The sequence below is a fragment of the Theobroma cacao genome, chromosome 2, assembly GCF_053813885.1.
Source record: "Theobroma cacao isolate CCN51 chromosome 2, ASM5381388v1, whole genome shotgun sequence".
NCBI lineage: Eukaryota > Viridiplantae > Streptophyta > Magnoliopsida > Malvales > Malvaceae > Theobroma > Theobroma cacao.
Window position 1 is genome coordinate 5,281,454 of NC_142640.1, and position 25,221 is coordinate 5,306,674.

The window sequence follows — 25,221 nt, forward strand, 5'->3', positions numbered from 1 at the left end:
ACAATTAATCTTGACAGGTTGATCAATGATACCATTTTGTGAGTACAAGCAAGTTTTCTTTTTGTCTTTTCAACCTTCTAATTTCTTCCAATTAAATACGGATACAAGAAGAACGAAAACTCCATTTGTTTCTCACTGAAGACTTTGATCTTATCTTAAAAAAACGCAAAAATCTTTTGATTGAAGTTACTGTCCATCCAAATTTTACTTCATTTTTTTTTATTTTGAGTTAAAACAACAGACATTGACCCTTATCCCCGTGCACTAGGTAATTCATTTTTACTTTTTACCATTAATTCTGGGGTTTAATTTTTAAGCGATGATTATTAATTACGCCGACCTAGTGCAGAATCGCAGGCGTAAGAAATTCCACGCGTTCTGTCAAGAACAAAATCTAGCCGTCCATAAAACTAGACAAACAACTTTGTTCGCACGATTTTCATGTTTATTTTCCCTCAAATTGTTTGCCAATGTCTTCCCAATAGTAGAACAAAAAGAAAGTAAAGCCACTTCCGATAGCCCGTATCTATCTATCTTTGTGCAGAAACGGTAGCTGCACTACGAAAGCAACCAGTTCCTCCACAGCAATGAACTCCTAATTTCTCTCTCCATATTTTAACTTTCTGATTCCAAGTTTTGTCAGATTATCTGAATTTGTTTTTCTTTTAAAGGAATAAGAAAAACCCATCAAGGAAAACACCTTCTTGTTTCCCCAGGTTTCTTTATTTTTCTCTTGAGATGAACCTGATTTTTATTTGACTTTCTGGGTTTGAAATAAAGATCCCTTTTTTTAATAAGTATTGGATCTTCTTTTTTTTTTTTTTTTTGGTTTCAGGATCTGAGATTATTGGTTTCAGGGGACAGGGGCGTAATATATGGGGTCATGGTTTTGACATAAGGTACCCTTTTTCTCAATCTTTGGTGTTAATTCGTGTTTCATTTCTATTTTTCTTGATGGAGTGATCATTTCATATTTTAGTTTTGGTTTCTTGGGAAAATATTGGGATTTAAATAGATATTGAAGGGTTTTCTTTAACCCTTTTTTTAGTTCATGGTAGCTGTGGAGTTTAGTGATTGAATTTAGGAGGGTTTGTGTGTGTGTGTGTGTGTGTCTGTGCAGGATTCTCATTTTGAATACGTGATAGAATAAAGTTTGTCAATTTTAATCGAAAATCGAAGACCTGGGACGATACTTGAATGGAAACAATTGTTAATTTTGGTCTTCAATTCCAAGAATTAAGAAACTGATTTAGTGTGGGAAATTCTTGGAAATTTTTTGGTATTCAGCTTTCTGCATCCAAAGAGCCCTTCTTTAAAGGCATATTTACTTTTCACATTGTTATTTTCGACATCTTTTACTGAGCACTTGCTTATGAATAACTGTTTTAACAACCAGTAGCAAAATAAATTATGGAACCAAATTTTTTCTCTCAAGCGCCACATGATTATGTTCTTTTTAAAGTGCGTTTTTCTGTTTTACTTTGAATGATTTATGTAACAAGTATCTGGAGCAGATGCTAAAGGAAAACATCAAGAATGGTGTGTAGTTTTGATAACTATGCAAAACATTGCCATAAAATGTAAAGTTCTGGCTGATATACTACTAATTGTAAGGCAAACTACTAGGAGAACCAGTTGTGCGGTATTCCTCCTCGCTCTTTCTTCCTTTTTCCATATGGATGGCCCATGATGAGCTGCTTGTGCTTTGTTTATAGCCTTTTAGGCATAGTTTTATGTATAACTTGCAACTCTGCTGATGGGTACTTACCAAGTTTAATCCTAGCAATTGACTTGTTTCTTAACGTTGCTTCTTCAGTTATTGGATTGGTCCTTGGCATACACACGATTTGCTTTGTTCAGCCTTAAGGATTACTTTTCCCAACATCCTTGCATTCCCATCAATTTTCTGCTGGTTAAGCTTCTGATAAAAGAGTGGTGATGGCCAATCTAAATGCATCGACATCCGTAGTTCCTTCAGAATCCTCAGAACAAAAGGGAACTCTTATGGTAGATTCAAACGTGAATGTAGTTCAACCTCCTATGAACCAGCAAAATCGAACCTCCACTGATGGTCCTGTGGCTATCCTTTGGGATATAGAGAACTGCCCTGTCCCAAGTGATGTCCGCCCTGAAGATGTAGCTGGGAATATAAGAATGGCTTTGCGAGTGCATCCTGTAATTAAAGGAGCAGTTATGATGTTCTCTGCATATGGTGATTTTAATGCCTTCCCCAGGAGACTTAGAGAAGGCTGTCAGAGAACTGGTGTCAAACTCATAGATGTCCCAAATGGAAGGAAGGATGCTGCTGACAAGGCTATCTTGGTTGACATGTTTTTATTTGCCCTGGACAACCCTCCACCTTCATCTATCATGCTGATCTCAGGGGATGTTGATTTTGCTCCCGCTCTTCACATCCTTGGTCAACGTGGATATACAGTCATTCTTGTTATTCCTTCTGGGGTAGGTGTTTCATCTGCGCTGAGCAATGCTGGTAAATTTGTATGGGACTGGCCTAGTGTTGCTCGTGGGGAAGGCTTTGTACATCCCTCAAAGGCCTTAATGCCTCCTCGAGGACCAGCGGATATTACTGGGTATTTCATGGGGTGCCATATTAGTGACAATCCAGATGGGCAAAATGAGGAGGAGGCAATAGTTTATACGGGCATGTCGCAAAGTTATTACAACTTGAGAGATTTTTCAATTTTATCACAATCTTTATCTGAATATACAAGCAACCCTTCAATAGGCATGCCTTCTTACCCTACAACTTTGAGGTCACAAAGTCTCCCAGCTGGTTTAAATGAAGCATCAGGATGTCCTGGCTTTTGTGATCAGAATGATACTATGTGGGTACAGCCTGGAGACATAAATGGTTTGAAGGGACAACTAGTGAAATTGCTTGAACTTTCAGGAGGATGCCTGCCTCTTACCCGTGTTCCTGCTGAGTATCAAAAATATTTTGGAAGGCCTCTTTATGTGGCAGAGTATGGGGCATTCAAACTTGTTAATCTTTTCAAAAAGATGGGTGACACTATGGCAATTGATGGAAAAAGTCATAAGAAATTTGTCTACCTTCGAAATTGGAAAGCAGGCCCAAGTGCACCTCCTTTGGCTCTAGCAAGGAAAGATAAGAAAGGGAAGGGGAATCAGGAGGAAAGCATGGATGTTACTGCAGGTGCTGGCTCTTCTGATGAGTTTTCTGATGAGGAAAGAGTGGTGGTAGAAGAACGTGATGAGAGGAGGAATGTAGGACGGACTAACTTTGGAGCAGCTGGATGTGACATTGATAACTGTAATCTTGAGCAATTTAAATATGAGTTGCAGGAAATTTTGGTGAGTTATTCTTGCCGAATTTTCTTGGGTTGTTTTGAAGAAATATACCAGCAACGGTACAAGAAACCGCTGGATTATAGAAAGCTTGGTGTGGAGAAGCTGGAGGAGTTGTTTGATAAGGTGAGGGATGTTGTGGTCTTGCATGAAGAACCAGTAAGCAAGAGGAAATTTCTCTGTGCGGTAGGTACCTAGAAGAATCGGACAGATTTTTTCTTGTAACCGTTGACTTTTTTTTTTTTTTAACTTGACTAGATCAGACATTTGGGCTGTGCTTATCGATACTTGGTCTCTGATCTGTTTATGCTTTTTTTTTTTTTTTCCTTTTTCTGAATTTTTTTGGCCAAAGGTTTCATAAGTGATAGATAGGATAGGCTGGGAGCACATGTTATTTTTGTTGTGCATCATGCATGGATTTGGAGGTTAAAGTTTCCATGTAATTCTCATGCCTTGTCATTGTAAGTTGTAACTGATCAACCACTAATGTGGAACTCTGTTGTAAATTAATATCTCGAGCAATAAATCCTACGCTTTTGTTTCCTCCATTTTTTTTTATAGTAAGATCAGATGGAATTTGCAGCCAGTAATTGGCACCGTCTCTGGCTTCTATCAGTTTGGCTTAAGATGCGAGCGCAGAGACTACCATCTATCATTTTGGCTTAAGGTGCGAATGCAGAGACTATCAGACTCATCGGTGTTTCCATTGACCTTGTACCAGCTCAAATATCTATAATTCCCAAATTAATCGCTTTTGAGGGATACTGGCTACTCCGACATCAATGTCCACAGTGAGTTGGAACTTGGCTCTACTGTATTTTCGTGCAAAGGTTATTCTTGCTGGTTGCACTACAGCTTTCATACCTGAAGGAGCTCTCACCACTGCTCAATAAACTGAGCTACCATCTGCCACAATTTGCCAGCTTCTTCTGGAAGGTGATGCAGGTGGTGTTTGTATTCTTCAATATTACGATCAATGATGGGTAATTAAGATCCTGGTTAGCATTATCACCTGCATAGTGAAATGCAACGTGATAGTTGGGATCTGTGTTCTCGTATAGTTTAACCCACACAGGTAATTGATGGTAGTCTTGATTCTCAATGTCGTAGTCGAAGCCAGGCTCCATGGTTTTGTTAGGATTTACTGCTCCAAAATCAAGAGGAGTCCCACGAACTCCTATGATCATATCAATGATTCGGCCGTTTGCATTATCAGTATTATCGGCGGTTGTCATCATTGCTGATCGGATGGCTACCGAACTCCAGTCGCGGTGGGTGGCTCTAAGCAGTTTGGCTATGCCAGCTGCACGGGGGAATGACGTGGATGTTCCACATATAATAGCGTAATCTGTAAGCAAATAATCATCATCACCAATTGGTGCTAAGCCGCTGTTGGGGAACCATGCAGCCGAAATGTCGACTCCAGAAGCCAAGATATCGGGTTTCAGTATCCATGGTGATCTCCTATCAGGTCCTCGAGATGAAAAATAAGCCACTTGCTGGCCTAGTACTCAAAAGGGTTGTTTGAAACCTGATACTGACTACTGCATTCTTGGAATTGATTATGTAATTTTTTACCAACTCTCCATCCTTCGGGCTTACTATCACAAAGGGCTCATAGAAATCCATGGGACGGGAAACTGCGTATCGTCCGAGCTAAAGATAGCTGCAGCAGCTCCAGTTCTGTCCATTTCAAAAGTAAGTTGATTTTCATTAATTTGACCGCTGGAGTCGAAGTAACGGAACTAAGTTCTTTCCATCAACTTTTTCTGTGTCCAAAGAGTAAAACTTCGCAGAGTTCTTTGGTTCGGTTTCCTGTCCAAAATATATAGGAACGCCAGAGACAAACAAGTTGTCCTTATAGGCAGGTTTTCTAGTTACGGTTAAGTCCCCATCACCAAGCGTGACATGAGCTGCAAAGTCTCCACCGATGGTTCGGCCAGCACCAAACGGTAGTGATCCAAGGAGCCTCATTGAGCATTTCTCCACCGATGCATGAGGGCCATTATTGCCTTTCTTCAAAGGTGCAAATGCTCCAACTGCAATAGGGTTCTCATCAAACGGAATCTCAAAGAATCCCGAAGGCAATGACTTGGCATTCACACCATCCTTAATGCGTGATCCATGCCCGCCAGTACATCAGTTGCTGCGGCAGTCTGACTGTTATTTAAGAACAGCACTTTGTACACCGCAATTCTAATTTTTGGTGCAATTTCTGTGGCTGTTCCTTTTGCATATCCGAAATATTCAACACCTACCACCCGGCTGCCTGCCTTTGTGGATGATGTGTGGGTATCATGACCCACGTAATCCCTCGGTGAATCATAGTCGTCGTCTGTTTTTGATATATCTATTCTTTCCTGCAGCATGCCTTTGCTGAAGGATCTTGCTCCAATCAGCTTCTTGTTGCAATAAGATGAGTTAAATTCCATGCCGCTTTGGCATGCCATCTCTCTGGCACTGGAGGCAAGGCTTCATCGTCAAACTCTTGCTTTCAGGCTAGGTGCCTGTTTCAAGAACGTCACTGATCATGTCGTCACCAAATCCAGAGACCATAGCCCGGTATGTTTCTTAAATCCAAGAAATGATCGGCTACGTGTGTGTGGAGCTGGCTAAATGTTTCAGGATACTTGTGTGGCAAGATGAACTGGCAATTCGTGAACGTGATCAAGGTGCTCTTCGGACTAAATAGCGCTGAAGCCATCCAGTACATGGTTGAAAGTGTAGAGATGCAATGGGGAAAAGCCATCTGGTTATGACAGGGATGAGAGGGTTGACGTGAACCAATCATGATGGGTGGAAAAGGCAGCAGAAATTGCTGATTTGTTCATGTGGATGATATAGGTCATACTGCTTCGTGAAGCAGGCAAGGATGTGGCAACAGAGAAGAAGAGGGAGAGAGAAACAAGGAATCTTGATGGAGTGAGGTGTTCCGTTGTTCAGATCACTAGAACCACCTGGATATGGCATTCAGAAATTCGGAGGTTCTTACTTATACACATGGATCATCCTGAAGTTAATATGACAAAATCAAGTTCAGTTGAAAAGCCAAAACATATGATAAGAGTAAACCTGTGAATTTTCTGATTTTCCTATGGCCGGACTCACAGAAACTGTGAGATGACTCATCCAAAGTTACAATGATTTTTCCAACATTGTTAACTTGATAGTGATTGTTAGCTGGCAAAATGGATTATTATAGTTCTAATCGTCCGAACAAATAGGAAAGAGTGATTGCAGCAATTACGGCCTTCAGATTTGCTGACAGTCTTTCTTTTCTTAGTTTTCTGACTCTCTGTCCCAAACCTTCTGGACGGAACAAACATGGGGTAGCCAAAGGAAACATAGGAGCCCATAGTTTAATTCTGCAATATCAACTTTTAAATACATCACCATAGCAAGCAAGGAAACCCTTGATTACTGAACCTTATGGAGCTATGCTACGTGATTTTGATGGAATGATTTCATTTTCCATGGAATTTCGAACTGCCTGCATGATTTTCCATATATAACAGCGGTAACTTTATTAGAAGGTAATAAAACAATTGCACGGAGACATCTCTCCCAGTTTTTGGATCAATAACAGACAGAGTTAACCTTGATGACTAGCTGCAATACCCTAATCTCTGTATCAATGACAACCAAAAAATACATTTAGGTCTCAGTTATCCAAAAAATTTAAGGGTAACAAAAACCGGAACATTATAGGATGACTACTCTTCAAAATTCTTTTTTTATCCCATTTGTACAAGTAACAAGCTTGATGGCATTTACCTGCTCTACAACAGGAGAATTCTGCCTAACAAAGACCATGTATACCTGCCAGCTCATGACTCAAATCACACCAAGCAATTTCTGAACTGTGGCTTAATCAAATGGAGGCAGCTCTCTCATATTGTTGGATCAAGCAAACAAATGATTAGCCTCAAAGGGAGAGTATATTTTGAGGAGATTGTGGTGAGCCAGTTTCTAATAAAAAGCTTCTACTACAATATGACCTTGATGTACTTGAAGATGAAGCAAGATATCTTCCATCCCCACTGTAAAAAAGAGGTCCACTCCTAGGTACTTTCCCTCTACTTGACCTACCTCTTCCTTCGCTACCTTCATAGTCTTCATCTTCAACAGCTTGTATGAACCCACTTTGCATCGGATCTGAACTCTCATACAAAAGGCGAAGAACCTGTTTGATTGAAGGCCTAGCCCTCCCTTCTCTCTGGGTGCACCATCTCACAATGGTCACAACTGTCTGAAGTTGGTCCAAGTCAAAGGAGTCCTTAATTTGGGGGTCCACTAGCTCAATTAGCCTCGACTCTGATCCCATCAGTATCTGGGATGATTCCACCAAATTCTTGCCATCTTGTATAGCTCGTCTTGCCGTCACTATCTCCAAAAGTAGTACACCATAGCTATACACATCACTTTTATCAGTGAGCTCTTGAGTGATCACATATTCAGGATCCATATAACCTGAAAGTCATCTAACGTTTAGATCTTTAGTAAATAACACGAGACAATTATTGTTTAACCTTCCAAATAATTTATTGGCTAACCTGGAGTTCCACGGATATCAGTATTTACTGGTTCGAAGCAAATAGAACCATCTTTTGAAGCATGTGCAAGGCCAAAATCTGCAACCTAGAGGATACAGTAAAGCAGAAAGCAAGAATCATTACAAAGGAATGTGCATTGATGCGTTTACTAGAAGACAGAAGTTCTTCAACCTTCTCATATGAAAGGTTCCTTCCTGAATTTCTTTGAAAATTGTTCCATTTACTCAAACTGTTCTCTTAGTTTTAATATGGCCTTTTGTATTTCCACCAGCTTTCAGCTTTCTCTGGTTATTGAAAGTTGTACTGACATATATATACTGAGAAAGATCACAAAAACTCCTATTTACTTTATTTAAAACCAATGTGTTGAGAAAATGGTGAGGAAATCAAAAGTTCTTAAAGTTGTGTGTTTGCTTCTATGACTTTGAGTATTATGGAGAGAACTTATTAGATTCCATAAGGAGTTTCTCATAAATGTGAGAGCAAAATACAAGTGGTAGTACAAGTAAATGTGCATTCAATGGACAAAATACCTTTGCAACAAAATTCTCATCCAACAAAATGTTGCTTGATTTGATGTCCCTGTGGCACAGAGGTGGATCACAATAACAATGAAGGTACTCCTGCAAATATAAACCGTAGATGAGTAAAGTGAAGTGATTTAACAAGATGATAATTTTTTATAAACAATTCTGCGAATTCAAAAAACAACAGAATAAATCAGTAACAAATTAGAATCATTTTGCTATTACCAAAGCATTTGCCACGTCAATGGCAATTTGTATTCTGGTCTCCCAACTCAGTGGGGTTTTTCCTGGGGCTGCACAAATATGAGATCAAATCCATTTACGGCATGCAATAAGCAAATGAGGGACATAGTAAAATAACAAGGACATAGAACAGAATTATCACAGAAAATTTTAACAAACCCAAACAATAAAGGTAACAGAAGCTAATATGGTGTCAAATGGGGGTGCGAATCTCTTATTTTGAACCAAGACTATGCACTGACTTTCAAATGCTATGGAAACTGATATGCAAACTTCAACTTCCATAAAAGGCTCCAAAGATACCCCTCCCAACCACGTTTAAGAACAATATCCAACTTTAGAAACGTGAATTAAGGGAATGAAGAAGCATACAATGTAGATGATCCTTTAGGCTTCCATTTGACATGTACTCGTACATTAGAAACCTGCCATGAAGTAAAAGCATTTAATTATGCTGGTAGGTGATCAATCAAATAGACATTCATACAAGAATGAATTACCTCTCATGCTTTTTGCTGCAAAATCCTCTTAGAGAAACTAGATGACGATGGTGTAATCTAGCAAGAAGTTCTATCTCTCTGCAAAATTCATCTTCCCCCTGCTCTGAAACTTTGTTCATCCGCTTCACAGCTACCACTGAGCCATCACTAAATTGGGCTCTGTACACTGTTCCAAACCCTCCACGACCAATGATGGTGTTAAAATTGTCAGTTGCTTTCTTTGTTTCCTTGTAGCTATATTTTTGGAACATTGATGTAGGACCTGCATTTAATACAAATCCCCATCAGACCACCCACTCGTCCTTGGAAAGAAAATGATGTTCAAAGCATGCCATTATCAAAGGAGAACAAGTGATATTAAGGCATACCTTCCTGAAATTTTCGCATGGGCCGAGGAGAAGAAAAGAGTTTTGAAGAGTTCTTGTCCATACTCTCAGAATCCTCCAATTCTCTGCTTTTCCTACGAATCAAAACTACCAAGATTATAAGCATCATCACAGCAGCTACTGTAACTGCTATGCCAACACCTGGAATTAATGTGAGGTGGTAGTTGTGGTGCTTTTGTTTTGAAGGCACTCCCAACATGAGTTGACTTGGGCTAGCAGCAACCAATGGACTAGGAGAAGCCTTAGGAGCAGGCAGAGATGGAGATGACTCTGAAACTAGCATCATAATTGCAACAAATAATTAGTTAAATCATTGGATGGAGTACATAAAAGTTCATTTATTTACAGAAACTAAGTCATGGCAAACATACTCACATAACTAATATCTTGATACAGTTAATACAGGAAAGCAAAAGCACCATTTTGACAAAAGGTTATTGTTAGAAGCAACATTTGTTCTAGGCAGACTTAAGTTTCACTTTCTTTTTTTTTTTGAACAAGGCACCAAAACATTACAAGGTTTATCATCAATCCTCATAAAACTCAATTTTATCCTGATGATTGTTATAAACCACCTATCTTCAGTACCAGAAAGATAATGGCCCATTAATGCTTCTTGGCTCTTATCACCACAGATAAGAGGAAAGACGAGGAAGGGGGTACAGGGACACAAAGTTAAAAAACAAGTCATAAACATTTGATCCATGCAACAAACTGCAAAAGTGGGAGAAATTTTATGAAAGACTATCTACAACTGACAACAGATATAGACAAAATTCTCATAAAAAACCAAACCAATGCTTTTTATAAAACTATTCCTACCTGGTTGGATATTAAATCCCTGAACTTGAAAAAAACAGCTTGCGATTTCAATGGCTGAAGTGTTGTCAACTTGGCTTGCAAGTGCAGCAAAGGTTGCATCTCGGCAAGTACTCAATGTCATATTATTTTCAGATCCAACCAGATGATGAAGGTAGACAATGCCAGCATTTAAACACTTTCGGCAATCATTTTCCTGCAAAAGTGGCAGTTTGCAGTTCTCTGTGACATCCATAAATTTTGGAGACTCAAGCATCTGCATGACAGTTGTTCGGCCCCTACAGTCATAACTAACAGGAATTTTTGTACCAAACCCACAGAAAATTGTGGCATTTCGTGGCACTCCATACAGTTCCATGGTCTGCAATATGGAGTGGATGCAGACCTCAGATGAATCTGATGTAACTCCTAGGTTGCTTGTCACGTTTGCATAACGAGCAACAGAAACTGCAATGAAAGCATTCATATAGCGGCAACACTTTCCTCTGTCATCTTTATTGGAGCATACAGAAGCCACAAGAGTAAAATTGGATCCACTCAAATCTAAGGGGCAATCTGCAAAAGTAGCAGGACCATTTATCAGTGAGTAAGCAACAATAACAAAGTTATCTTCGCTTTGCAATCCATAATAACATAGTTATCTTTGACACAGAGCTCTAAACATCCATTAAGCTAAATTCAGAAAATGAATAGATACTGGATTGAACATGACATGGTCTTCAACTTCATTAAACAGCGAGCCCAAAGAAAATACCCATAAATCATCTCAACCACATAACTGGGTACAAAGTGCAGGTAGCTCAATCATTCTAATGCCCGTCATAATCAAAACAGAACAAGGTTTAAACTTTAAAAGCGTGCATTTTTATATCAATGCAATCATAATTCAAAATTTTCTGCTTCAAAACCCAAACCCATTTCTCAGGGTTCCATTCTTACCCCAGACCCAAAATAGAAAAAAAGCATAATAAATGGCTCAAAATTTTATCTTTTACAATAAAGAAAAAGAACTGATAACAAAAATTGCAACTTGCTTAGAAAGGAAAGTAGAGCTAAGCTAATAGAAACAAGAAAGTAATCAAACGTAACCTGCCAGTATCAAAGGAAGCTGCAAGCCAAGAAAAGCCAGGAAACCCAACAGTGCCTTCGCATGAACCAGCATGGTAGACCAGCAAAAAGAAAAAACTTTTTTTCAAGTTTTGCCCAAAGAAACAAGAGGGAAAGATGTGAAGAAGGAACAGAGAAATCTAAGTAATGGGGTAATGTCAGCACATCTGGGAACAATAGAGAACTGAGTAACAGAGAGAAGGGGGCACTGGTCACTAAGCGGTGCGCGAGTGCGGCTTTTGACCCTTCTCTTTCGTCTCTTTGTTTCTCTCTCCCTTTATTTCAGCCTTTAAACAGTGTAGTGTCCTCAAAGGCTCAAACTAGTTTTTATCATAGAAATGGGAAAAATGAAAAAAAAAATGGGAGGAGTGTGGACCCAAAGAATCACATTGAGGTGGCCAGTTTTTAGAGTTATTTTAGGACCCTTTTTATTACATTTGTAACAACAGTTGTTGGCTAGATGAGATTCGAGTATTTGTTTTCAAATTTTAGGGTGTACAATGCCTGCAACAATGTTGGTCAGTTGGGGTTTCTCTTCCCTTTTGTTAGGATGTGACTTCATGTAGAATAGGACACTCCATTTTCATATGTATCATAAAAAGTTCACCCACAAATATTAATTAGTCCTACTCATTAACTATAATAAAATAATGCCTAAGCAAAGAATTTAGGTTTAAGCCATAACAATGTATAGCGTGATCAAAGGAAAAAAAGTCACTTCACCCCTTTTTTTTCCTTCAAATAAAAAATCAGCCTCTCATGTAATTTTGTATGTAACGACATAGTAAAAGTTTGTTTGATGCTTTTCTTAGCAAACAAAACAATGTTTTGTTTGTTTGTTTGAGGGAACAAAATGTGAAACAAGGTATAGAAAACTTTAGTTGGAAAAGTGAAAGTTATTGCAGAATTGCAAAATATATTGCAGACGATGTGGCACCTGTTTTAAGAGGACAAATTTTTTCACTGAACAGGACATGAGGGGGGGGGGGGGTAGGTGTTTTGGCCCCCAAGGATGTGGAAAAGGACTTCGACCTTTGTACATAGAGATGGAGGATAAGTTAAAAAAGGAGAACATCAACCTGCCTCAAACTTTCAATAGAAAGAATCCGCAATATGTGCTCCCGTCCCATGTTTGGCTTCCTATGGGCTATGGGCTATGGGTTGCTATCATCACATTTGATTAACTACTTTGATGACCTCTACTTATTTGACCTTGTGATAATTAGAGAGAATACAGGGCATGGCCAGGAGTGAGCTAAATTTGTCCTGGAAATTTCGTGGTGATAAACCAAGTGGGACCAACATTAATGGTGGGAGGCGTGAGGGTACCTGCAACTGCCAAAACCCAAAACATTGGAAACTCGAGCATGTTTGTAATCTTATGGGCACGGGTTCATTTGGAATCATATCAGTTTTCTTAATGTGCTAACAAACAAAAAAAAATAGACCTAATCTTCACTCTAATAGTACTGATAAACTTTTATACTTAGACTGTTAACCTCATATCAGTAGAGAATAAAACATTGATATTGATGCACCCCTGTCTGGGGTCTTATGTTTCTTGTTTGTATCTTGCACGTGGTGGGAACTACTGTTTTTTAATGAGAAAACTTTGGGTGATGTTAAGGGTTTTAGTGAAGATAGTAACTATTTATGAACAGCTTTTTGTGTTAATTTTGGACAGGCAGGCAGTGCCCTTTTCTTTCTTTTCTTTTTTTTTTATTATTAATTTTATCCTTGCAATCCACGCCTGGAACATTTGCTTTTGCTTGTTATGTTCATTTTGTTAAGATTCTGCTTAAAGAAGAATCCCTCGTTTAATTTAGTTGGAAGTTTACTCCAATTAATGACAGATTTAAAGGTGTACTCTGCGCAAACTATTCATACTGCTGGGATTAAAATTGGAGTTAAAATTTTCTGTACATGAAACCCTGGTACATTCTTAGTTTTGTCCTTGTTCATATGTATTTCAATGGAGTAATAATGCCTAGCATGCTTTCAATTTCTAACCACTTGAAAACTGAACGTCCCCAATAGCCTGTAGTACATGTCCGCATCTGTCGATACAAGTCTCTATTATTGATTGTCTGTGAAATTAGTACATTGAGAGGATGGACTTTGCATCAATTGATTAGCAGAGATCTTACACCTGATCTACATTCTGTTCAAAGTCTGTCATGCTACACCTAATTGTTGGATTCTAATCATCTGAATTAAAACGTGGTTCATGTCCTTTGGCATTTCTTTTCCTTCCTTTCTTTAAGGGATGCCTAATATACATCACTCTTCAGGTAACTTCAAGCTGGTTTTCTTGGACTTGAAAATGAACCGCTGTGAGGTTGGGCCAAATCAAAATTCAGTAAATTGGTTGAATAAGTGGCCCATGCCTCTTTGCTGATGTTCGACTTTACTTATTCGGATGGCCGAGGTATTATGAACATTGTTAATGGTAAGCTTGGCCCATGTGAGATCTCAAAGTTCAAGGCAGGACCACATTTGCCATGCTGCGGGCTTGGATTAGTGTCAGTTACGTGCCCACAAAGGCCGCTAGAGCTATCATTCACGAGCTAACTGTGAAGGATAAAAGGCTTTAAAATCCTTCATCCAAGGCAGCTCGAAGTTGTTGGTCAGAGGGCAGCTCAGAGTGCTGCACTAAGTCGGAGGATTCTGGCTATCGGTTTTGGGGCAAAAAGACAGTGAAAAATTACCAAAGTGTTCGATATGTTAAAACTGCTCGGCGAAGCCACATTTTTCTCAGATGTGGAGACTGTAAGAAGATTTTTTCTTTTCTTCTACAAAGCAGTTTAATTAAGTGATGGCCGAGGCAACTCTAATGTGTCTAAGAAAAGGAAGCTTCCTTGAAAGAGTAAAACTTTCCTAGTGTCGGACAAACAAAACCCAGAAAAAATTATCCACAAACTCTTACTTGTCGTAAAATAAAGTGTGAGAAAAAGAATGTTACAAATATAAAGACCAATGACTATATATGTATATAGTTAGTGATTGATTGTTGCAAGCAAGCAGAAGAGGAAGACTTTAAGCAACAAATTCGAAGTGCACTCTTGGATTGGATGCAATTCCGTTTTTGTTAGAATTTTATGCTATTACGAAAGATCAGACTGTATCTATGATCTATCTATCTATCATGTATCCTTAATAAAGGGGTTGCAGTTATTTGTTACCCTCAATGCTTTTCTCTCTTTTTTATTGGAAAAAAAAAAAACGATTATTAAAAGCTTGGGTAATTATCATTAATTAAAAAGACCCTTAACTAGCTGAGCAAAAGATGCTCTGTTGAAAATCCATAGCGGCGCAGAAACACCTGCATTTTTATTCCTCTATTGCCAGCTTCGATGCCCTTATATAAAAGGGTCACCACAACAAATCACAAAATGGACTGCAAATTCTGATCCTGTAAACGGAGAGAGGGAGCAGAAGAAAAATTCAAAAAGCCAACTCCAACGTCACCAAATGCGGGCAAGTTTTGAATATCTTTCTTTTTCTCTTCTCCTTCTCTCCTCTGTCGTCAAAGGAAAACTAACACAATTTTCCATTTCAATTGCAGTTGATTACTGTTCTGATCATTGCCGTTCTTCTCTTTGGTTTTGGCTCTGCTCTCAAGGTATGCCATATATATTTCTCTCTATTTTTTTTATCAGGAAGACTGTTCTATGTTTTTTTTTTGAAATGTCAGTTTCTGAATGTGGGGTGTATAATCTTGAACAGGAGGGACAAACATGCGTAGCAGATCGCAATTGTGACCCAGGGTTGCACTGTGAAACGTGTCTAGCAAATGGAAATGTACGGCCCCGATGCACCAGAATCCAACCTCTAAACCCCACTTCTCAGGTCCGTATGATTCATCCATTTTCGGCATCATGCACATTTGTATATAAACATATGAAGGATTAATGGATGTAATTCTGTGGGTGCGACTGTGATGATTCAATTAGGTGAAGGGGCTTCCATTCAACCGATACTCCTGGTTGACAACCCACAACTCGTATGCAAGGTTTGGAGAGAGGTCTGCGACTGGGTCTTTGATTTTAGCTCCAACAAACCAGCAGGACTCCGTCACCAGCCAGCTTAATGTATGTTCCGCTCCCTGTTTATCCCATGCTTTAGCTGTCTACAAAAAGATGAGAAGGAAAAAGAAAATAAAGTTCTCAGATCCTATGAGTTTCAGCTTTCTTTTTTTTTTTTAATTCTTTTCCCTGCGGCCTTTATTATTTGCTTTTCGGTTTAGCTTTTCAGTTTTCAGTGAACTAATCAAGGTATTACGTAAGGGTTGGTTTTAAGAATGTCGGCTCTTTGGGTTGGAAAGTAAAAATTTTGAAAAGATTAAAAGACGAGAATCTCTAGTTGGAATTATTGAACTTTTACATTAAAGAGAAAAGATATTCAAGTCTTTTTGTTAAGGAATTTGTTTGTTTGTGCTTTAATATAGTTGTAGGGTACTCAATAATCCGCTTTAATTAGGTGAACTCTACGGCTAGGAATTGAATAAAGTAATGTTTATTTTATGAGATTACCAACTAGATATAAGTTGTAATATATATAGTTGGATGATTAGTATGAGGCAAATAGAAAAAGACCTCAAGGTTTGACTTGTGTTGTCAACGTAACTACACGGATGCTCAATGATGATTTTTTTTTTCTCATTTTGGACGTAGATGATTTACTTAATTTACTGCTAGAAAGGATACGGGAAATACCACTTTAATTAAGTAAAAACGAAGTAACTCAATGCATTTCCTTGCTTAAAAGGAAAAATTAATGTACAAAGCTAATAATTAACTTGCTCTACCATGCTTTCTTACCTATTTTATACTTGCGTTCACTTTTGTTGAAGGTTTAATTTGATGGTACACCGTTAACTATGGTTGAAAAAACTTTTCACCATCCTTTCACTTTTGTATTTGGTATGTTATGATTATAGTGATTGTCTTTATTCACAATTTTCTAATTGAAAAGCATCAAAAATAGTATTTAAATCCGGAAAAGAAAAGCGGGAAAGGTGGTTACGTAGAAGGAAACTTTCCAACTCCGTCAAGAGTCAAATCCGACATCCTCTGCTCTACTGTTTTGAACTTCGTGCTTTTGCTCGCATGTGATTTTTTTAAAAAGAATATTAAAGGTATGAACTACTGTTTGGTACGTTTTTGAACCAAAATATCACAACAAAACCCAACATCATCTCATAATAGTCAGAAATCATCGTCAAGTATGAGAACAAAAGAACAAAAATAAAATTATACTTAATAATCCATTTAAAGCCCAAAATATTCACAACGGAATTAGTTTGGTAAGATAACCTTTCCACTCTAACATTGTCTATTAAGTTGATCTATTAATTTTAGATATGCTGCTCTGAAGATCAAATTTATGTATCTATTTTCTAATTCAAAATGTCATTTTGTCATCACTTTTGATTTCGTTCACTCTTTAATTTTCTCTCCTAAAAGAAATGCATTTAAAGAAAATGTATATTTTTATTTTCATCAATTTCATAATCTATTACTTAAATCATATTTTTTAAAAAATTTAAATCACATGTAAACCATAATATTTAGTCAAGCATAACTTTGATAATGAAGAAATTTTCTCTTTGATTTTTTTAAAATTTAAATACTTTAATAACTACAACAACATGATACTACATGATTTTTTAAGAAGTTATTTTTTAGAGTTGTTTTTCAAAATTATCATTGTTTGGAATTGTTATATATAGATATCTCCATATTATAATTTCCTACAGGTAATTTTCTTCCGTAGTACTAATCCTACTAATTCTATTTATGTGATTCTGGATCTAATGATACAATTTACAATTTAGATCAATTTAAGAACTGAGTTGGTAACTATAGGAAACTAACTTAGCAATTCACAAAAAGCTAGAGAAAGAAGGTTAAAAAGAAAAGTAATGTTATTGCTCAAACAGTTGCTTAAATGGTTGAAAGGAGGTAACTTACTTTTATAACCAATCCATGAATGGCAAAGATGGTCCAAATGTCACAATCCTTAGAGCCATTACAACTTTCTAGATATAGAACCCCATCTAGAACATTCTACACATATTCAACAACTGCATACATAAGCGTAGATCTTGTGATCCACTGCTCTTATTTGAAATTCATCCTTTTCAAGTGTTTGGGAAAAAATTTCATGTGAATCGGGCTCACGTGTCTTGTGATGCTTTTGCCTTTTATTTATGAAGTGGTTATGGCCGGTTACTAAATTAATCTCCGTGGTTGACAGCTCAGCCCAAAATTTGATTTAACGATTGTAAGCTCATGCTGCCAGATCAAACGGTCAGAATTCGTCAAATGGTCGGAATCATGGGTCTCACAGTACCGCAACACAATAGGATATCACCTCTTAATTTAAGCGGGGAACTGAAACATTTGTCTTTAACTTGGAAAGTAGGACCAACATGCTTTTTTTCTAATAGTACTAAGCATCATTATCTTGAGGAATAAAGGACATCCATACTTTATTCTCTTCAAAAACCCACATGTTAGGCGAATTCGGTAGGTGATCCTTCAATAAAAATATAACGGTAAAAATGAAAGTCATGTGCTTTGCATACCACCAATGTTGTTGTTGGCCTATGACTGATGTCGCACTTGTTTCACAACCATATTCTGCCGGCTCCCAGCTGCATCAGTACCAAGAAGTGATGATGAGAGATAATGAAACAAATGCTTGGTGGACTAACCGAATTTCTTGTCATCATTAGTCATTACTTTCACTCACAACTAAACAATTAGAGGAGAAAGTGCGCTGGGTTTTCATATAGTATATATTATATTAGCAATGATCAGATAACAATTTGATTGTTAAATTGCCCACTAACTGTAACTGAACATTTTCTTCCCATGTATGGTCAATTTTTTGGTAAATTAATGGAATGAGCATTGCTCTTTCAATTATTAGCATTTGTTCAGAAGTGGTATTCTTTTGCAGAATGGTGTTAGAGGTTTGATGCTGGACATGTATGATTTCCAGAATGACATTTGGTTGTGCCATTCCTTTGGAGGACAGTGCTTCAATTATACAGCTTTCGTAAGTCTGTGCGGACATCTAAAGCTAATATATTATTATACATGGATTTGGGTTTTGCAAAATGTGAATTTAACAATTCCTTTACCACGGCATTAATGGATAAGTTGTTTGGATCAGCAACCTGCAATTAATGTTCTAAAAGAGGTTCAAGCATTTCTTCAAGCAAAACCGTCAGAAATTGTTACCATTATCATTGAAGACTATGTTACCTCACCAAGAGGCTTGACTAAAGTGTTTGATGCTGCTGGCCTAAGGAAGTTCTGGTTTCCAGTATCTAGAATGCCCAAAAATGGTGGAAAGTGGCCAACGGTTGATGATATGGTCCAAAAAAATCAGCGCCTGGTGGTTTTCACTTCAAAGTCAGATAAGGAGGCCTCTGAAGGCATAGCTTATCAATGGAGATACATGGTAGAAAACCAATGTGAGTCTTGTTACCTTCTTCTGTTGAACAATTCATTCAAAGAAGCAGAGATAACATTGATGAACTTGAAATAACAGATGGAAATGGCGGGATGGTAGCTGGTTCCTGTCCAAACCGAGCAGAATCACCTGCCATGAATGCAACATCAAGGTCACTGGTCTTAGTCAACTACTTTCCTGATACACCAGATGTAACTCAAGCTTGCAAACATAATTCAGCTCCACTGTTTCGCATGGTGAACACATGTTATGTAGCAGCTGGAAACCGGTGGCCTAACTTCATTGCTGTGGACTTTTACAAGGTATAAATGGTGCAATAACTGTGATTTGTTACTACTAAAGCATGAGCAGTCTAAACATCTTAACTGTTACTGAATTGGGCGTATGTAACTATTTCTTGCATGAAAATTTCAGAGGAGTGATAGTGGAGGTGCTCCGGAGGCCTTAGATGTGGCAAACGGTCATCTTGTGTGCGGATGTGGAAACATTGTCTATTGCAAGGTCTGTGACAACAATACTTCCATCCATTATCTCCATCCATTTCCTTCTGATTGACTGTGGTATTTAAATGTTGTGTAGGAAAATATGGCTTTCGGAGTATGCGACGTACCTGAGGCAGGTGTTGCCCCTGCACCTGGAGCAGTAGCACATGACTCGAGCTTTGCTCTTTTGGTTACTAGACCAACTCAATTCCAGTGGGTGCTTGGCGTAATTTTAGTAGCAATAGGCCTACAACTTTAAACACCAAGTTAAAACTTCTACTTGTTTTACTCCCCCCCCAAAAAAAACTACTAACCATTACATAACTCAGATAGATATTAATCCAATTCCGAAAGGATTGTACTTCTTATTCCAGCTTTATTTATGGATGTTGGACATTAACAATGGTTCAAGAGTGACGGCTAACCATGGTCCATGGCCATAACTAGTGGTACTTATTCTTGTATTCCAATTATTATAGTTTGGGTGGGTATCATGTGATTGTTTTGAAGAATCTTTTGCTAGTGATTCTACTATAGGCGTGCGCTAACACAACATATTGTCTTAGCTCTTCCCTGTCACCTCTCCCATTAACAATAGATGATGAATATAATGGAGAAGTCATTGAATTATTTAACAATGTAATGATCAATTGGTCATCAATAAATTGCATTGGAGATTTATATTATATCTCTATTTAACTAATTGCATTTCTCCTCGTCGAGAAAGTCCAAATTGCACTTGTCCTCGAGCGATCAATAACAAAACCACTGGGTAATGGAACGATTTCCTGTCTTGTTGGCCCAAGTTTGGGCTACTAAAACCAACTCCAATTGCCCCATTGGTTAGGTTCCTCATGAGATGTGGGCTTGAAAATCTTGAAAGTAAATTGGGCAAAGGCCAGCGCCTTTCACTCTGGTTTCCCTTCCAGCCTTCTTTGTTTACTGGGTCAAGGGGTGGTCAGCGGCAAGAGTTTCTCTCTTGGTTTCTTTTTGCTTTCATTTTCCAATTTTTTGCCCTCCTTCTCACTAATTGGTCCATGACTTGAGAGCTAATCGGGCATGAATCAGGGGCACTTAAAAGCATTAAAAATACTCCTGCAGTCGGTTCGCGCACAGCTCAAGAAACCTTAATCCATTTATTTTAAAGCCCTTTCGAGGATTAAATGATACATTAACATGCAGCAAACTTAATTGGCTCCAACGGTGCTTGCAATTAAGTCAACACCAAAAATCTAAACAATTTGCCTTTTTTATTTACTTAATTTACTTCTCTCATGAAGTGAGAATTGGAATATACGTTTTGTAGGTAGGTAGGGGGGAATCCGGTGAAATTTGTGTCATATAGCTAAGGACAAAGAATAATATAATTATGGGATGAACATGGCATATACTAAACATCTTCTTCATATAAATTTTAGTTAATTAAAGCGTTGGATATGCTGATTTGATTAAATTTTGTGATGAGATTTGAATTGATAGCACAATGCATGACAAAAAAAAAAGAAAAACAAAAACAAAAGTCATCTCGTTCCCTACCTTGATATGATGATGATAGGATTAATTGCTGAAGTGCTCCACTAAAAATTTTGTGGGAATGTTTGATATCTGCCTTAGTGCCTCATGTTCCCATAGGGAAAATGACTGCTTTGATTTAATTCATGGGCTTTCTTTCTTTCTTATTTATTGCTACAGCTAAAGTTACACAATCTAATCATACTCTATACAAAGTTCTTTTCTTTTTAACTTTTGGTTAAGAATTATAACTCTTCAAAGTTGGGTAGCATCTATTTTTCAAGGAGAGAAATTCACAATTCTTTAAAGAGAACCCAAAGTAGCTTTTTAGTGTCTCATCATTAGCCTTAGACCCCCCGTCGAAATGGTGAAATTCTTCACTTGTTTTGTAAGTTAAAGTCATAAACAATCTAACATCAACTTGATGACATTCTCGACAAAACACTGATTCCCAGTTAAGTTGGGTTCAATGTATTTGTATATTTTAAAACTTTAGTAATATTAGTGTATAAAAAAAAAAAAAGGAAAATCTGTTAAGCATGACGATGAAGATCTTCATAAAGTAACATGTGATCAAAAAAGCATGGTGAATAAAGAGGGGAAAAAAGGGGGTGGAAGTTCTGACCAAAGGCAAAATATATGGAGTTTTTTGCTCTCTCAATCTTCAGGAACATGACATGGAGGGCATCAGTTTCTGGCATGACTAATGGGGGCTCAATTGGCTTTATATTCGCCTAACATGCGCCCCCAAGGAGTAATACTCAAAATGTGATAATGACATTGACCAATTAACATCTTTGAAATTTTTTTGTTAGCAGTGGCCAATTTGAAAGCAACCCAACTTATATTATTGCCATTTCTTTGACTACTTTTCGTATCACTACTTTTTTTATTGTTCTGATTTTTTTTTCCTCAACCCGTTCACTCACTCGCTGTCCCCACTTACATGCCACCTCTTCAATCGTAGTACTCATTAACAGTAAAAAACACCCAAGCTTTTTCTTTGTTTCTTTCTTATATGCATATGATGGAATAGGAGAAAATCGAGATGTAGAAATTAATTGTCTCGAAAATTTTTTTAAATTATTTAAAAAATTTTAAAAAATATTTTTTATTTTATTTGATTAAATTTTTATATTTAAAAAATTAACATTTTATATTTTTATTTTAAATTAAATATATATTTATAATTAATTATCATTAATCAATATATTATTTATCATTTTATACTCATATGATATTGATATAACCGTTGAAGTGAATAATGAAAAATATCAAATTATTATATAATTATTTTACATTAACATACCACGTTATCAGAATTATGACATATCAATATATCATATAAACGTCATATGATAAAAAACGACAAGTAATAAAAATTATAAAAATTTATTTGATTGAAAAGGAACGTAAAAAATTTAACTAAATATTTATTTAATTTTTTAAAAAATTATACCAGATTAATATTATCCATCTCTTGTTACTAATCTTCTCACCCTATTCGGTCTTTCTTCCATGCTTATGGGTGGGATTAAGCTAGTTAATGTGAACAAAAAATTTCCTGTTACAGCATAGTCCTTACAAAAATTTAGAATGTCAAATGTAATGAAATTGACCATTTTTCTTCGCTTGAGTTTAATTTGAATCAATGCCACAAAAAACTTTTCATGACTTTTTAGCTTTGGATGGAACTAAAGAGCCACGAGGAGAGCTCAACCACACAATATAAAAATACAGTCGGGATAAAAAGGAAAAAAATAAAAGGATCCAAGTTAGTTATGGACCACGTCAGCAGCACAACTAAAGTGACACGTGGTGAACACGAAAACAACCCACGTGGAAAGTTGGATTCAATAATTTCATTATTGGACCACGTAAAGATAAAATCTTAGGCCGAATCACAATGCCAACTAGACTTGCCTCCTTTCCACTGTAATCGTTGATTAAATACTCTGATAGTATTTTCAAAAAAATACCCAAAAGGAATAATTCTTTAACTCTGAAAAAGTACATTTAAGAGCTTGAGATTCTTGACAAGAAGCAGCCTTACTCCCGTGGCAACTTATCCATTTTAAAGATAATCTCCTTCAATTAATCGTTTTTTTTAGATTTGCTTTTTAAAATTCAAATATGTCAAGAGTTAATTGATTGATTAAGTTAATATTAATTGAGGGTTAAAGGGATAGTGGACTTCGCTGTAACATTTATGAGATTGGTTGGGTACCATGCTTACGCAGAATTATTAATTTTGCATAAAGGCGTCACGTAGAGTCAAACTTTCTTTTACACCAAAAAGAGATGCCGACCCTCCCACTGAAGGGGAAATAATGCCAACCTTTTATATTCAAGAATTATCAAAGAATTAATTATTAATATATGCATATTTACGATTATTTTGCTTTAAAATAGAAAATTATAAAGGAAAAAGGAAAAAAGGATACTACGATCTTAACGTAAGAATTCGGTTAATATTTGATGGGAGTTTCTTTTTTTCTCCTTTAATTACTATTTGTAAATTATTGAAACCTGATGAAAAAAAAGATTCCATTAGAAATTATAATAGCAATTAAGTGTTTTTTTTAAGTATTAATCTTAATTTTAGGTATGTCAACAGTAAGATACTTATTATTTTTTTAAGTATCATAATCTGAACTCTATTATTTTATAATATATTCGAACCATGTAAATATTTGATTAAATTTTTGAATTGATATCTGAATTTGTAAATGAATATTATAGACACAATTCATTAAATTAAATATCTAATTAAATTAAATTTTAAATTAATTTATATTAATAATTTATTGTTAGGTTATAAAATAAATTACAATTTAAAATTATATTTAAAACCATTAATAAATTTTAGTAAATACTACATTAATTATAAAAAATTTATAAATAAAAAATGTAAAAAATAAAATTTAATATTAAAAATTATTATTTATAATTAAGGTAGAGAGTTTTGGGTATCTTAAGATCATTATTCAAATTTTATTTAAATTGTGACATATAGGAAATTTATTACTCGAACTCAATTATAAAATACTATAATCGTATTTAATTAGATCGAGTGATGTGAAGTATATAATGATAAGGCACACACTAACATCTCTACTTAATTTGGGGAAGAAAAAAAAATGTAGAACGTTGCAATGATAAATCTGATATTAAAAGTAAATCATGGAATTGGAAACTAAGCACAGACAGCATTGTCTGCTAAATAATTTCTAAAAATATCTTAACACAATAGTTAATTTTGTAGACTGAAAAGACGACACCATTCAAGTTTAAGCCTTTTGTATTATCCAATCGTTCGAAGATTAATAAAAGGAATGCAAGTCCAATTGTGATTAGATTCTGTTTAGCAAACGAATTAAAACATAAAAAGCTTATCGATTCACGAATCCGCTTTGAGATAAAGTTTGGAAATTATCGAAAAGTTTTTGTTGGCAAAACCAATGACAATTTCAAGGTACCTCTTTTGCCCTTTATCTTACTAACGTACATGCTTTAGTTACAGTAAGTATGACTGTCCAAGGATAACTTTTTCTAATACTTGCTAGTGATGCTCTGGCTGGGTGGCAATTAGCTTGCCTACTCACATTTATTATATAATTTATTTTTTAAATAATCACTAAAATAAAATTGTAATAAATTGGGTGTGCTATTTTATTTAAAAAAAGCGTAGAAAAATAGAAAACTGGGGGGAGGGAAAGGGCACACAAATCAATGGAGATCCATCAAAAGTCTTGAGTCATCAGAAACCCCATTGGATAATGTTGATAGGAATCAGAGAATTCCGTACCCGGGGCACAAACTGCGGATTGTAGCAGGCTAAGAGGAACCAAAGTTAAGAGCTTTATTTTATTTTTTTTGTTTAAGATTTTGTTTTTTCTTAAACCAGAAAGAAACCTCGCTCTCTTTCTCTCTCTCACGCACACACACACAAAAGGATTTTATAGCTGGAAACACGTGCTGTTTCGCACGTGCATCGGGGCAGGCAAATATTGTGTAGGCTGTAACGGCAATGCGTTGCCCGGTTGACCGGAGACAGCAAGGTCGCAAGGGGGCGTGGCTCGTGGAGCGCACTGTCCCCCAACAAGCGTGTGCTTCCGCAGCTAGATGACACCGACTGTTCCAGCCCTCCACCCTCTCGCTCTGTGCTCTGTCTTAGGCACCTTTCTGATAGTAATTTGATACTCTCTCTTTTTGAGGTCTTCAATTGTTCGATTAGTCAATCAAATACCTGCTATGACAACTGTTGGCCGTAAACTGAG

The 25,221-nt window shown here is 36.7% G+C and overlaps 3 protein-coding genes and 1 pseudogene across 5 annotated transcripts; 2 read left to right on the forward strand and 2 right to left on the reverse strand.

Moving 5' to 3' along the window:
- Positions 1-444: 444 nt before the first annotated feature.
- On the forward strand, positions 445-3,875 carry LOC18607949 (Putative endonuclease or glycosyl hydrolase). The gene is made up of 3 exons (XM_007042383.3): positions 445-716; positions 836-899; positions 1,817-3,875. The coding sequence occupies exon 3, from the start codon at positions 1,939-1,941 to the stop codon at positions 3,523-3,525; it is 1,587 nt and encodes a 528-aa protein (XP_007042445.3). The 5' UTR covers positions 445-716; positions 836-899; positions 1,817-1,938; the 3' UTR covers positions 3,526-3,875.
- Positions 3,876-3,989: 114 nt separating this feature from the next.
- On the reverse strand, positions 3,990-7,140 carry LOC18607950 (subtilisin-like protease SBT3; annotated as a pseudogene).
- Positions 6,826-11,767, reverse strand: LOC18607951 (putative receptor-like protein kinase At1g49730). Of its 3 annotated transcripts, none has more exons than XM_018115230.2 (9): positions 11,445-11,767; positions 10,359-10,910; positions 9,519-9,806; positions 9,151-9,412; positions 9,023-9,075; positions 8,633-8,700; positions 8,414-8,503; positions 7,881-7,965; positions 6,826-7,797 (listed from the first exon to the last, which is right to left on the reverse strand). In XM_018115230.2, exons 1-9 carry the CDS (start codon positions 11,515-11,517, stop codon positions 7,253-7,255), a joined length of 2,016 nt encoding a protein of 671 aa, XP_017970719.2. In that variant the 5' UTR covers positions 11,518-11,767; the 3' UTR covers positions 6,826-7,252. The 3 variants fall into 3 exon arrangements, with proteins under 3 accessions (XP_017970719.2, XP_088659574.1, XP_007042447.3); XM_088803448.1 differs by having other exon boundaries at positions 9,519-9,812; positions 11,449-11,766; XM_007042385.3 differs by having other exon boundaries at positions 9,519-9,812; positions 11,445-11,766.
- Positions 11,768-14,697: 2,930 nt separating this feature from the next.
- On the forward strand, positions 14,698-19,795 carry LOC18607953 (PI-PLC X domain-containing protein At5g67130-like). The gene is made up of 9 exons (XM_007042388.3): positions 14,698-14,939; positions 15,028-15,084; positions 15,189-15,311; positions 15,416-15,553; positions 18,429-18,527; positions 18,645-18,948; positions 19,026-19,249; positions 19,362-19,448; positions 19,527-19,795. Exons 1-9 carry the CDS (start codon positions 14,934-14,936, stop codon positions 19,686-19,688), a joined length of 1,200 nt encoding a protein of 399 aa, XP_007042450.3. The 5' UTR covers positions 14,698-14,933; the 3' UTR covers positions 19,689-19,795.
- Positions 19,796-25,221: the final 5,426 nt, after the last annotated feature.

What these genes read in the sequence shown, in the direction of transcription:
- LOC18607953 (XM_007042388.3), top strand. An exon ending in CTCTAAACCCCACTTCTCAG is followed by an intron (nt 15,312 to 15,415) that starts GTCCGTATGATT and finishes TGATTCAATTAG; the next exon opens with GTGAAGGGGCTTCCATTCAA. An exon ending in TTGCTGTGGACTTTTACAAG is followed by an intron (nt 19,250 to 19,361) that starts GTATAAATGGTG and finishes TGAAAATTTCAG; the next exon opens with AGGAGTGATAGTGGAGGTGC.
- LOC18607949 (XM_007042383.3), top strand. Translation starts at nt 1,939, where the DNA reads ATGGCCAATCTAAATGCATCGACATCCGTAGTTCCTTCAGAATCCTCA.
- LOC18607951 (XM_007042385.3), bottom strand. Translation starts at nt 11,517, where the DNA reads ATGCTGGTTCATGCGAAGGCACTGTTGGGTTTCCTGGCTTTTCTTGGC. An exon ending in CATGCGAAAATTTCAGGAAG is followed by an intron (nt 9,413 to 9,518) that starts GTATGCCTTAAT and finishes TATTAAATGCAG; the next exon opens with GTCCTACATCAATGTTCCAA. An exon ending in TGATATCCGTGGAACTCCAG is followed by an intron (nt 7,798 to 7,880) that starts GTTAGCCAATAA and finishes GATGACTTTCAG; the next exon opens with GTTATATGGATCCTGAATAT.